This window comes from Molothrus aeneus, chromosome 8 (assembly GCF_037042795.1).
Source record: "Molothrus aeneus isolate 106 chromosome 8, BPBGC_Maene_1.0, whole genome shotgun sequence".
Classification (NCBI taxonomy): Eukaryota; Metazoa; Chordata; class Aves; order Passeriformes; family Icteridae; genus Molothrus; species Molothrus aeneus.
In genome coordinates, this window is record NC_089653.1 from 17,253,321 (window position 1) to 17,265,886 (window position 12,566).

Here is a 12,566-nt window from a genome sequence, read left to right on the forward strand (position 1 = left end):
ATGCAGAGGTGACTGGGGACTGGAGACTGAGTTGTCATTACCAGTTCAGTAAAAGCATTCAAACTGTTTCACTGAGGAGTGGGTTGGCAATGAAAAGTCTTGAAAACAGAAATGCTCTTATGCTTCTGATGAGTAAGAAAAGTTTAAGTACAGAAAATTGTGTGGCTGTATTTGTCTCCACAAGCATCATTTGCCTGTTAGAAATCTTACATTGTCGCTTGGAGAGAATTATAGCTGCAAAATACATATTACAACTTTTCATATGCAGTGACAGCTCGGTGAATTACAGCCTACAAATATAAACTATTGCCATGTTACTGCAAATCTCCCCAAAGAGGGAGGAGACCCCCTTGACTGTCAGGAAGCAGTAACAGGGTTATTTTCAGACTAGATCTGTTTAAGTGTGGGCATAAGTGTATGGAGTAGTGGAACAAGAGTCAGACTAGTGTTTTGCAGCCCTCTTCTTCAGTTATCCCTCTACTTACTTTCAGTAGAGAATGCAATACTTCAGGCTAATACAGCATTTTTGTAGTTTTGTGTTTAGCTTTCCCAATTTTTAATTCAACAAAGTGTAGCTTGTTTAATCCAGGGTATTTAAACTTCACATCTTGCATCGACATAGGTAGAATTTAAGCAAAAGTTCTTTAAATTCTCTCAAAACCTACATACTTTTCCTTTCACAGATGAGTGCATGGAGGAGAACCAAACCTGAAAGATTATTGAAAATAACTATGATGCCCAGATTTGCAAAGATATATTATCTTTTTTGTACTGCTAAGGAATGTTTTAAAAGCTAAGAACAGATAGTTAAGGAAGAGAAACTATGCTTGAAAGATAACTTATTTTAAAAATTGAAGAAAAAATTCTTCCTAAGCAGTTTGTAAATACTGCTGCAGCCTCACTCATATGGAAATCAGATAGTTATTAAAAATCTTTATCTATATTTGAGTGAATACTTTAAGTAACTTAGGCTCTAACTGGGCTGCCATGAATATATTGTGCAGTATTTCAGGTTTCTCCTAGGTGTATTCCCTGGCCACTTTGAAAGCCTTGGTTTTCACAGAGATGAGTACGGGAGTGATATTTAGTTAGAATTGCAATTAAATTATCTTCTGCATGTTTAATTTTTAGGCATTTGACTATGAGCAGAAGAAACTACTAGCAACCAAAGGTATGTGGATGAACAGTGACTTCTGAAAAGTTTGTTAGCACGTGGATGAAATTATTTCCTGAAATTTCAGTTTTATAATCTGATTTTTAATAAAATCTGAAAGTGGTAGAGAAACATTTGTATATTAGCTGTATGTTCCAAAAAATTTCTTCATACCAACCTAGTATAAAATACAATATAAGCAGCTTGCAGATAGGTTGTGTAAGTACATCCATGTGCAAATGATCAATATGGTTTTCAGAGAGCTTATTGCTCTAACACTTCTGTTTATTTGGATGCAAGTTAAAATTTAAGATGTTTGTCATATCAGCTAAATGGCCTCTTATTTCAGAGATAAATTAAGTTGTAGAATTGGTAAGGGACTTAACCATATTTTTGACCCTGTTATAAAATAAACCAAATTACCTGTTCACCACAAGAAAAACAGAAGGTCCTCTCTTTGAAACAGATGTGATTTTTTTGGCTTCCATGCAGCCCCTTCTGGCAGAGTAGATTGCTTTAAGGAAGGGTAGGATTCAAGCTGTGCAGCAAGTGGAGATGTTTAGGGTTTGCTGTTTGCTGGGCTCAGGCTGTTAGCAAACATCACTTAAGTATTATCATGTCAGTATCTTTACTAAGGCTGAGATTCACTGATTTGTCTCTATTTTCAGCTATGTTAAAGAAGCCAGTTGTAACAGAAGTGAGAACTCCAACAAATACATGGAGTGGTTTGGGGTTCTCTAAATCAATGCCTGCAGAAACTATCAAGGAACTAAGAAGAGCAAATCATGTATCATACAAGCCTTCCATGACAACCACATATGAGGTATATAAAAGTGTACTATAATGAAAGTTTACTTCTAGTGAATAATACAGTTGTTTCTCTTGAGAAATGTTTAACTTCTGTAAAAACAAAGCCTTGCAGATAACTGCTGTAAATATTTTTTTATGGTGAAAAATATTTCTTACATAAATATTAAGGCATATGGAATACATTCAGCCCAACACACAAGGTTACATCTGTTTCACAGATAAGTCACAGAGCATAGATGTCTGCTTCTTAAAATATATTTGTTTAAAGGAGCTTTGAACAACTTACAGGACCAAACATCTCAGTGTTGCAAACCAGCAATAGGGAATTTGTAACCTAATGAGAACAGAGCATATATGACAGATAAACTATATCATGTGTATCACTGCATGGTGGAGGAGAACAGCAGAACAAGCAGCTCATCTTTCCTTCTGTGGACAGAACTGGAACAGCTGTCTCTACTTGCCCTATTCACTGGGCTCAGAATTTTCCCAGGCACAAGGCAGACAGAGTCCAGCAATTCTCTTCAGAGTCCCAACATGGGAATCTTGCAGGGAATTTGTTCCTTTCTTCTCAAAGGCATGCTGAAGTTGTTTTTTACTGTGCTTCCCTGCTGTAATCCTTCCCAACTTCAATGAAGACATCCTTTTCTCTCCTCCTTGTATGCTTCTTGAAGAAGGGGACTTCATAGTTCTCTAGGATATACCTGTCAGTTAATGCAAAAGAAAATTTCAGCTGGGATAAAAATGTGCCTTGGTGTTCTCCACTTGGCATATCAACTTCCTGAGCCATTCAGCTACACGTAGTAGGCTTGGCTACACGAGATGCAGTAGTAACTAGGAGAAAGAAAAAACTGCAACCAAAATCTGCAATTTTCTTTTTCATACTTTCCTGTCTTGGTTGAGCTGGGGTGGGATTTTCCCCCAGGCCTTAATGTCTAAAATCTCTAGATATGTTTGTGATTCTAACCAAGAGCAGTGTTTCTTCAGGGCTGCCAGTTTTACTAGTGTAAAAGATTGCCTCCTAAGTGATGCTTTTCAACTGCAATTTGGTACAAGTTTACAGAATTAAATTGTTAATTTCCATAGTTTTTAGCTCATGTAAGTATGTGATATTTATAAGGTCAATTTCTTTTGGGTGTGTTCCCTTGGAATACTGCTGCCTTGTATTGCTACATTCTGACTCACAGTGATGGGAGTTGATAATAAGTATTTCACAGGTATATGAAAATCTATTTAAAAAGACCCCAGACAAAACAACTACAAATTCACATGGCATTGCAGAATTGTTATTGTAGTATAGTGTGCAAGACTGTTGTCAAGTAGTGTGTACTTGATCCACTTATCTTCAGATAAATGTTCTGTTATGTTCTCTTCCCTGTGAAGGGATGTAGTCAATAGACTGCTTTGTCTAGAATTTGTGTGGGAATTTGATACCATGGAATGTTTTGGAAACAAACTTGGAAATACCGAGCAATTTATTTTGAATCATGTTCTTTAAATAACTTCTGCTTAAAAACTGTAAACTGCACATGTTTGAAGCACACCTGCTGTTTTCGTGTCCGGTTTGCAATTATTTGCCTATTGATCAACTGCCAGAAGAATGTTTGTGAGCGTTAAAAGCTGCTTTTCAAGCAAGCTGCTTCAAAGAAAACATCTGAGTCACAATGAAAGCTCTGTTTTCAGCCCAAATTTCCTCTCTGTGGTTTGCAGGGCTCATCCATGTCTCTGTCCCGGTCCAGCAGTCGGGAGCACCTGGGGAGTGGCAGTGAATCTGATAACTGGAGAGACCGGAACGGCCTCGGACCCACTGCTCACGATTTTGTCTCCTCAATTGGCAGCCCCAAGCGGAAACAAAACAAATCAGGTTAATAAGCTCTTATCTGCTTAAAAGAAAAGAATCATTTTGGTACCAGTATGTATTTTGATATGAATGTGTCCTGACTTCACAAGGGATTTAAATTACTGACACCATATAATTACTTTTTTTACAAATTGAGAAGTGTAAGCTTGTGTTGCAGTAGCACACGAAATGAACGACACTCACAAGCTGAGATGTTTAAGGTAAAAAGAGGGTAATTTTTTTCAAATTCTAGTATTTGTAGACTTTTAAAAGTGACTATAGATTGGAGGATGAAATTGCTACTTCTCCAGCTACACTGGTCAAACTAATAGTCTATCAATTTTTTCTTCTTCTAGAGAGAAATGTAAAGCAATTATTATTTACATAAAAATGTGTGAAAAACTCCATTATAAAAATGTAAACATCAGAAAGCTTAGAAGAACTTAGAAAAACAAAGCAACAAGCTTGTGTAACATGATTATCCAAATAATGGTCTGAAAGGAAAGCTTTTAAGGATATTTGTTAAATGCCAGACATCCTTGCTGAAAACTCTTTGCTGTCATGGAGTGAGTTTTTCAAGGTGTACTGGAAGCAGACCTGTAAAAAGGTTTATTTCTAGACCACTCTCGTTCTCCTCTGTCGACGATGCAACAGCAACCAGGGCTTTATTGGGCTGTTTGCTCACTAGGGAAGTCATAATCCATGCCAAAACTGGATTTTAAAGCATGAGTCTCCTCATGGGGATAAAATTTACAAGAACACTGTGTCGTGACAGGACAAGGGGGAGTGGCTGCAAAGACAGTAGGTTTAGGTCAGATATTATGAAGAAATTTTCCCTGTGAGGGTGCTGAGGCCCTGGCACAGGGTGCCCAGAGAAGCTGTGGCTCCCCCTGGATCCCTGGAAGTGCCCAAGGCCAGGCTGGATGGGGCTTGGATCAACCTGGGATAGTGGACGGTGTCCCTGCCCGTGGCAGAGGTTTGGAATGAGATGATCTTTCAGGTCCCTTCCAACCCAGGCAATTCTATGCAAAGAAGGCTGTCCATATGTTTGGCATGGGCTAACATGATTTTAAATACTGGTTTCTGTAGATACAGGCTGTATGTTTTGCAGTGACTTTTCAAACATTGTTGGAAGTTTAAAAATTGAAATTTTACTTTAGTTTTACTCTTAGAAACTATATTTTTTTAATAAGTTAATGGATGCTCTTTTGAAAAAGTGAGAACTGGAGGTAGAGAATACTAAGTCCATACTACCTCTCTGCTTTATGTTTGTACTTTTTGTTGTTGCTTTTTCTTATAAAAGTGAATAAGCCTAAATCCCAAACTCAAAGTACACACATAATAAAATTTGGGTATGGTAAGAAAGGATAGCTCCAATTAGAGAAAATATTAATGGTTTTAGAAAGTACATTAGTTGAGCTGTGAATGGCTGCATATCGTATTCTAAGTACCTGAAGAACTAAAGAGATGACAACTTTATTTGAAATCAATCTATTGATGTTTTCAACCTAATTGGACAAAAATGGAAGTTCTAGTTTAATTAAAATAATTATGGATTAAAAATGTGTTTACATGTATGTTAGAAGAAAATTAGAAACACAAATACATTGGCAGTGAAGGACAGAGTTCTATGATAGCTGTAGCTTTCCCAGGAAATAAAATGTGTGGATAAAGGATAAAAGAAACAGTGATGAGTTGGATGGACAAAAGTAGGGCTATAGAAAACAAACACCAGAACTTAATTAACAATAAAGTTGCTTTATGTTGTTCGTTCTCTCAGACCACTGCGAGGCCTTTTTTTTTTTTGTCCTGAAAAATAAAGATTTAAATACTTTGTAAATGTAATGATCTAGCTGAATACAATGTTGGTGGAAAACCATGCCCTTCTGTGATGTGTCTGAAAAGTGCACTTGTTCCCTTCCAGCTGAACACTATCTCAGTAGCAGTAACTACATGGACTGCATTTCCTCGCTGACAGGAAGCAATGGCTGTAGCCTCAACAGTTTGTTCAAGGGATCTGATCTACCTGAGCTCTTCAGCAAGCTTGGTTTGGGCAAATACACAGATGTATTCCAGCAGCAAGAGGTTGGTGTTCCTTTGAGAGGCACCTTTGTTTTGGTAGGATGTTTTCCAGGACTAGTTGTGCTGTCTCTTCACCAAAAGCCACTTAGAGCTCACTTTATGACAGGATTTCCATGAGCTGTTCTTTCAAAGCTGGGTCATACATCTTACAATCATGGTAAATACTCAAAACCTCAAGACTCATAGATAAGACTAACTGATTTTCTCTGCTTTTCCTGAACTGGTTACTTTTAAATTTCTCCTTTTCTGTCACAAGTGTAGCAAATTGAGCAACTATGTGAAGCAGCCATTGAAAAGCCATGATTGCTGCCTACATGAGTAACTGTAAAATGGAGCAGGGGAAAAAAATGAAACTGTGCTGAGCCACATTTATTACTTAATACTTTTGTGGAAAGACTTGTGTTTTGCATATTTTTCCTATTTCTTTTTAATCTAGATTGATCTGCAGACATTCCTCACTCTTACTGATCAAGATTTGAAAGAGTTGGGAATTACCACTTTTGGTGCCAGAAGAAAAATGCTGCTTGCAATCTCAGGTAAAAAACACAGAATACCATGTATTGATTTTAAGCACTGTTTATGTTCTTCTCACTCAAATTGTGTATTTATAGCCAACAAAGGAAAAAAAAACCTTGGAAAGAGTGAAAAGTAAGACTAGAGTCTACACAGGTAATATTAGCTTGCCCCTCACCAGAGGTGCTTAAACCCAGGCTTTATAGAGCTTTCCCCTTACCTAATACCAGCTCACTTGCAATAGTCCTGTAAAGCTGCAGCTTGGTAGAAAGTTCATCTCACATTGTGAAGTTTAATGCCCCAAAATTGTGGGTCCAGAAGTTTCTGGGATTACAGGCACTGCAGGGTCTGAACAGCACTCCTTACCAGTCACAACTGGCATTTTCAACCTTTTGGTTCCCTATCCTCCATTTTATTGATTAGCAGAGCAGTCATCCTACTGGGTAAAAGTGCCTGCTTTCAGGGGGCTTTGGGATTGTTTTTTTGTTTGTTTGGTTTGCAAATGTACTTAGTTCAGTAGCAGTCTTGAAAAGTTATGTAATCTCTCAGCAGTTTGTATCTAGCACAGACTTTGTTTACAAGAACAGGAAAGTGGAGAAAAGAAAAATATGTTAGATGAGCTATTACTAATACGAGATTAGGGTTCATGTTTAAATGAGAGGTGAGCATCTGTTTTTTTCTGAAAGTCCTTGTTAAAATACTGCTTCAGTTTTATGTTTAAAGTAAAGAATTCTGCATTGAGAAATGATCAAGTTGGTAACAAGCTTTTCTGTCAATCTCAGTCTACACTGCATGGTAGGGCTTCCAGGAAGATTGCAGTGTTTGAGTATTATAAGAGAAACTTTTAAAAGTTTCAGCTATGTCAATTTGATCTAAATCAATATTGCAAAAAATTATCAGTGCCAAATAAGAATTGTCCCAGGTAGAGCCTCTGAGTCTTAACCTGATGCTCTTAATTATCCTGTTGGACTGTTTGTTAATTGAAGGAGAACCTCACAGATATTTTGAGTGCCTACCCTACCTGCCTAAAATACTTTGTTCATTTTCACAGAAGTTGTGCATTTTGTTGACATAAAGCATTAAAATGGATTTCTGTGGGTGTGCTTGCCCCCTCCAGAACTGAACAAAAACCGAAGAAAGCTCTTTGACCCATCCAACATCCGCGCCTCGTTCCTGGAAGGTGGAGCCAGTGGGAGACTGCCGCGCCAGTATCACTCGGACATTGCCAGCGTCAGCGGGCGCTGGTAGCAGGAGGCTGGGCTCAGAAAGCAGCTGGAAAGATGGACATGGCAATCCTGTGGACAGCCTTCACTGCACACCACCCTCTGCACTTTGGGAGTTTGGGTGTCAAGGACCAAAGCAAAGTTTTGTCTGCACAATACTGTGCCAAAAAATCAGAGAGAACACGTTTTGTTAGTTGTCTTTCGAAACACCAAATGTGGGTTACGTTTTACTCATGTAGATTGGACAGAATTTGCAATAATAATAATATAGGGTTCTTTTTTTAGTATTTTATTACCTATAACTATAATGTATGCACTGAATTTTGTACTTTGTTGAATGAAGGAGGAATGAGGCGCTGGGATGCCAGAGAGCATAGATTTGGCTTTATCAAGATGGATTTTTCTGGTACTGCTTAAAATAATTATTGAGGTCTTTCTGCACTTTACATGTTCTGATTTCTTGTCCTGTGGAAATTTATTTCTCTTTCATTTCCATATCAATTTTTATATTGGCACTAATCAAATTTTTTCAGGTGTTCCTACATTAAGTCACATCTTACTATAATGGTACTAGAAACTGGTTCTTATGCAAATTTTTGTTTTTCCTCTCTCTGTCTCCCAGGTAGTTATCTGAAGAGATTGTTCCAAAATCAAGTCACTTGGTAGTGGACCAGTCCTATTATGCTCTTATAAAGCAGTCTAATGCTGCCTGCAATAATACTCACTGTAATAAATGCAATGAAAGACCAAAATGGACCTTGCAATATTAACCCTTTTCAGTCAACATATTTAACTGCTGCCTTTATGCTAAAACTGTTTTTAATGGTTGTCTCAAAGCAAAGGGCTATTTTTAGTACCCTGCCACTAAAGGACACTTATTTATATCAGACTTTTATTTTTAGATTCTATGCACCTACAATACGTAACAGATTAAACTGATCTACTGCAGATTTATGGTAGAGACCAAAAGGCATTCATCAAACTAGAGCTCTGGGCTGTCAGTTTGATTAAACAGACAACTAATCTAATTTGACAAGACAGCACTGTTGCCATTTAATAAATGACACATATTACTTACATGACTATGCATGCAGCAATGAAGTGACCTACATAAAATAGGTGTAATTGCATCTGTTTTGTTCGATCTAGATTTGTAATTGTCAGCTGCAGAAGTGTTTGAAACTCTGGAGATGAACTATTTCTGAAACAAGTTATGTTCAACAGAAAGAGTCCATGTTATAAGTGGCTAGAGCTAAATTTTGTATTCTTATACTGTGAAAGTCCGAAAGATTTGGCGATGTTATTCCTCTGTCTTTACAGATGTTGTGTTATGGGTTTATGAAGGGTTTCAATGTAATGAAGGAATCCATTAAGTGCCTCTTTTTGCAATGCTATGTGTAGATTCCAAGCATTAATTGATAAGCATTCCCATGAGAAATATTGTGAATTACCTTACCTCTACTGTAATGTATTATTTATGTTCAGTGTACAAGCCTTTTGAGATGGACATAAACCACTGTGCTCTTAACAGAAGGCATTAGAATAACATTTACAGTAGTTGGGGTTTATGCAAAAATGGGTGAGAGAGTTTTGTCACTTTCCATGGGTAATTCTTTCTTTTAAGGTGAGAATGCAAAATGATGTATGGCAAAAATTGCACACACAAAGGGAATTTCAAGAGACTATTACTTGAGGGCATAGATGATCAAGCAATAATGTAAAGTCTTGTGGTTAGCTAAAAATTGCTGCTCAGTGCTCATTTCAGCCATATCTACTTAATAGTGTATACCTGGGTGACTTCCCCTGTAGATCAAGTAGCAGCTTTGGTTTTAAAATGGCACTGCAGATGTGACTGGCTAAAGCTGTAAAAGGTACTCACACAGTTGTTCACAGCAGCTTCCTCTGCTCAATGCCAAGAGTCAATATCCACATGTCTAGGAGAGATTTGTGTGTGTGTGTTGCACAGGCAAGAGCAACTTCATGGAAACCCTCTTGGAAGCCACCACTTCTCATTCTAAAGCTATTTACACTTGTGCTTACTTCTAAGCATGCAGATAGCTCCATTCACACGGACTATTTATGTGCTTACAGATGAGCTGTTCTTTAAATGTTTGCATTTGCAAGCCCAGTGCTTGCAAATCAAATTGTATTCAGACTCCTTATTTCATAAAATGTTTTTAATGAACTAAATATTCAGCAACACTTTGTACAGAATTTTCTGCAACCCCTTCTTGCTTATTTTTGCCTAAACTTAAAAGCATCCAAAAGCTTTGCACTCAAATTTTTAGCCTTTTGTAGGTACGTGCTATCCATCCAGATGGTACTATACTCAGAAACTGATTTTCTTACAGTATTAAGTTGATGTGGTCTTTTGCTGAGCAGCTTATTTCATCTACACCAAAGTGAAGAATTTCCCATGAACAACATTATTTTTCAGTAGGGCTTCACATTAAAAAAAAAAACCACACTGGAAGTAAATTCTCACTTTGATTCCACAAAGGGAATATAACAGTACAGTGTATCGTATTGTTAGTGTTACATTATGCACAAATATTTGACTTGCTACATAAAATGTTAGTTTTAAATCTGTGCCTTAACAGTGACCAGTTATCTGTAAATATAGAGCAGATACAGATTGTATTTTTGTGGGTTGTGTCCTTTTAGTGATTTTTTTAAGAAAATGAAAGTTGAAATTAAAACATTAAAAATGGAGATTTTCAAAACTAATCAGTGTTGCATAAAATAAATTTATATAACTCCCTTGTATTCTGATTGTTTCATGAAGTATTTTTATATAGACCCAGTTCCAGGGATGCTTGCTTGTTAATAAAATATAAAAAGCACTATTTGACATAATGGCAACATGTTTCTTTCACATGTTAATGCTTTATGTGTTTTACTGTTTATTTTGTATCACATACAATGTCTTTGTCTGGATTTTAAATGAGAATGCTTTTTTGGGGTGCTTCTCCTTAATCGAAGAGGAGTTAAATTATGACAGGTTCAGTTCTGAGCAGTTTTTAGTGGTTTGGAATTCTGTTCTTCCTTTGGTCCTCCCATTTTAATGACTGTTTTGGTCAGGTTAGCAGAGAGTTGTGTGTTTTCACGATGGTCATTGTACTGTCACCTCCAGTAAGTGGTGGGGAGGGGGAAGGGAATTCTTTCTTCAGGCTGCTGGGACATGACCAGTCAGCCTGGCCAGAGGCACAGCTGTCACACTGAGGTGACGTGCACACGGCAGGGACAGTCAGTCCTGTTGTTTGCTCCACAGCTGCTGGTGCAGGTTCAGTATTGCTCTGGTACAGGTTCAGTATTGCTCTACCTCTCCACGTGCTCTCAGGCATCTCATTATCCCTGCCTGACGTGTTCTGTTTTACAGACACAGCTCTCCAATGGCTGTTCCTGGCTCACTGACTTTGCAAAACTCAGAGTTGTTTTTCTGAGTACCTCCTGAGAAGTGCAGGTGTGGGAACAAGTTTGGGAAGGAAATAGATCAACAAACTGTTCTGCTGAGAGCAACTGAAAGGTGTGGTGCTGAGCACCAATTTACCAGGCATTGACATCAATTAAGTGGAAATTTACAGGCAGGTGGGCTTGCAGATTCCACAGTGTTTCTGATGTCTGACCTATAGCGAGCTACGAGGGTCTGAAGCAAGGTAGTTTCCTTTGTGGACCATTTATTTGGGCATATTGCTTCCAACAGCTTTAGTCAGTAGAGTGTAAAGCTGGTGTGGGACAGAGAAGGAGGTGATGGAGCATTAGAGCTTGTTGGCTGCTCCCTTACGGAGCAAGCAGTGTTCCCAGCAGCTGGCATGGCACAGCATGGACAGGATTGCTCCCTGAACAAACTGTCTCTCTCCACTACTTTGGTTTTAAAATGGCACTGCAGATGTGACAGGCTAAAGCTGAAGCCAGTGGAACAAAACTGGTGATTTTCAGTCTGAACAAAAAGTTGCATTCTAAGAATTGTTGCCAATACACAAGAGAAAATAGATGGAGTCTCCAAGCTCTGTAAAAATTAAGTGAGGCATCTTTCTTTGCTGTTGAATCCCACTCCAATCTAACAGTTGCTGGAGTGTTGGAAAGACTCCAGACTCCAGAAAAACAAGATTTTTCCAAATCCCTGAAAACACAGTTACACCAGTTTTGTGAGTACTGTTGTAAGCTGGTCAGTACAGGTGTGATGGGCAGGGGTATTCAGAAGTTTGTGCTCACACTGTAAAGTAAGCCAAGGAGTATTTGATTCCAGGCAAGTCTGGACACGGTTGGAGCTATATTTTGTCCTTGAAGAACCAGCTTCCTTTCCATCACAGATCCTTGAGCAGAAGGAAGGTTTGGTTTTATCTGGAGTTGCTACAAAATTGTTGAGGGTGTCAGAAGATGTATAAACTGCGGAACTTGTAGAAAAAATTGTGATATGAATGGTTGGTGTCTGTTATGTTGTTGACAGCTGCTTTGAAAGTGGTGAGCTCTAAGGACAATTAAGCTGGTGAAGGGAGTATTTTAGCATGGTTAAAGATAAGAGAGCTCTTATTTTGAATTAGGTGTAGTTGTGAGTGAGGACTATCTTGTAATCTGAAAAGCACACAATAAACTTGTGCTTTGGTAAAAAATTCCTTTCTTTTTATTTGGGTTAAGATAGCATCTGGAGCAGAAGTAACAAGCATCCAGAAATTATAGAAAGCTTTTTGTAGATGATATATCTTGTATTAAGGAAAATTTGAGTTTTATCTTTGTTTCCTGTGCTGCAGATGTACTTTTTTATAGTGTTTATAATTTTAATATTTTACATGCTTTCATGAGTTAGTAAAGCAGACTTAAAAAATTAAAGTAGTAGAACAGTCATACTTGCCAATTTTGAATATTGACACAGCTATTAGGAGCAGTTAAATGTTAATAAAGATTTTTTTTTCCTCTCACTTTGAAGAAAGGGTACTGTTAAAGA

At 37.8% G+C, this 12,566-nt stretch overlaps 1 protein-coding gene across 1 annotated transcript in view; it reads left to right on the forward strand.

Annotated features, from left to right (window-relative positions):
- The window catches only part of BICC1 (BicC family RNA binding protein 1), an 89,697-nt gene extending 79,310 nt beyond the window's left edge, over positions 1-10,387 (forward strand). The window contains exons 16-21 of the mRNA XM_066555033.1: positions 1,132-1,171; positions 1,822-1,976; positions 3,674-3,827; positions 5,728-5,888; positions 6,322-6,421; positions 7,516-10,387. Of these exons, the coding sequence (XP_066411130.1) occupies positions 1,132-1,171; positions 1,822-1,976; positions 3,674-3,827; positions 5,728-5,888; positions 6,322-6,421; positions 7,516-7,646 (741 nt within the window). The 3' untranslated portion in view covers positions 7,647-10,387. The remainder of the gene's footprint in view (positions 1-1,131; positions 1,172-1,821; positions 1,977-3,673; positions 3,828-5,727; positions 5,889-6,321; positions 6,422-7,515) is intronic.
- The last annotated feature ends 2,179 nt before the right edge of the window (positions 10,388-12,566 follow it).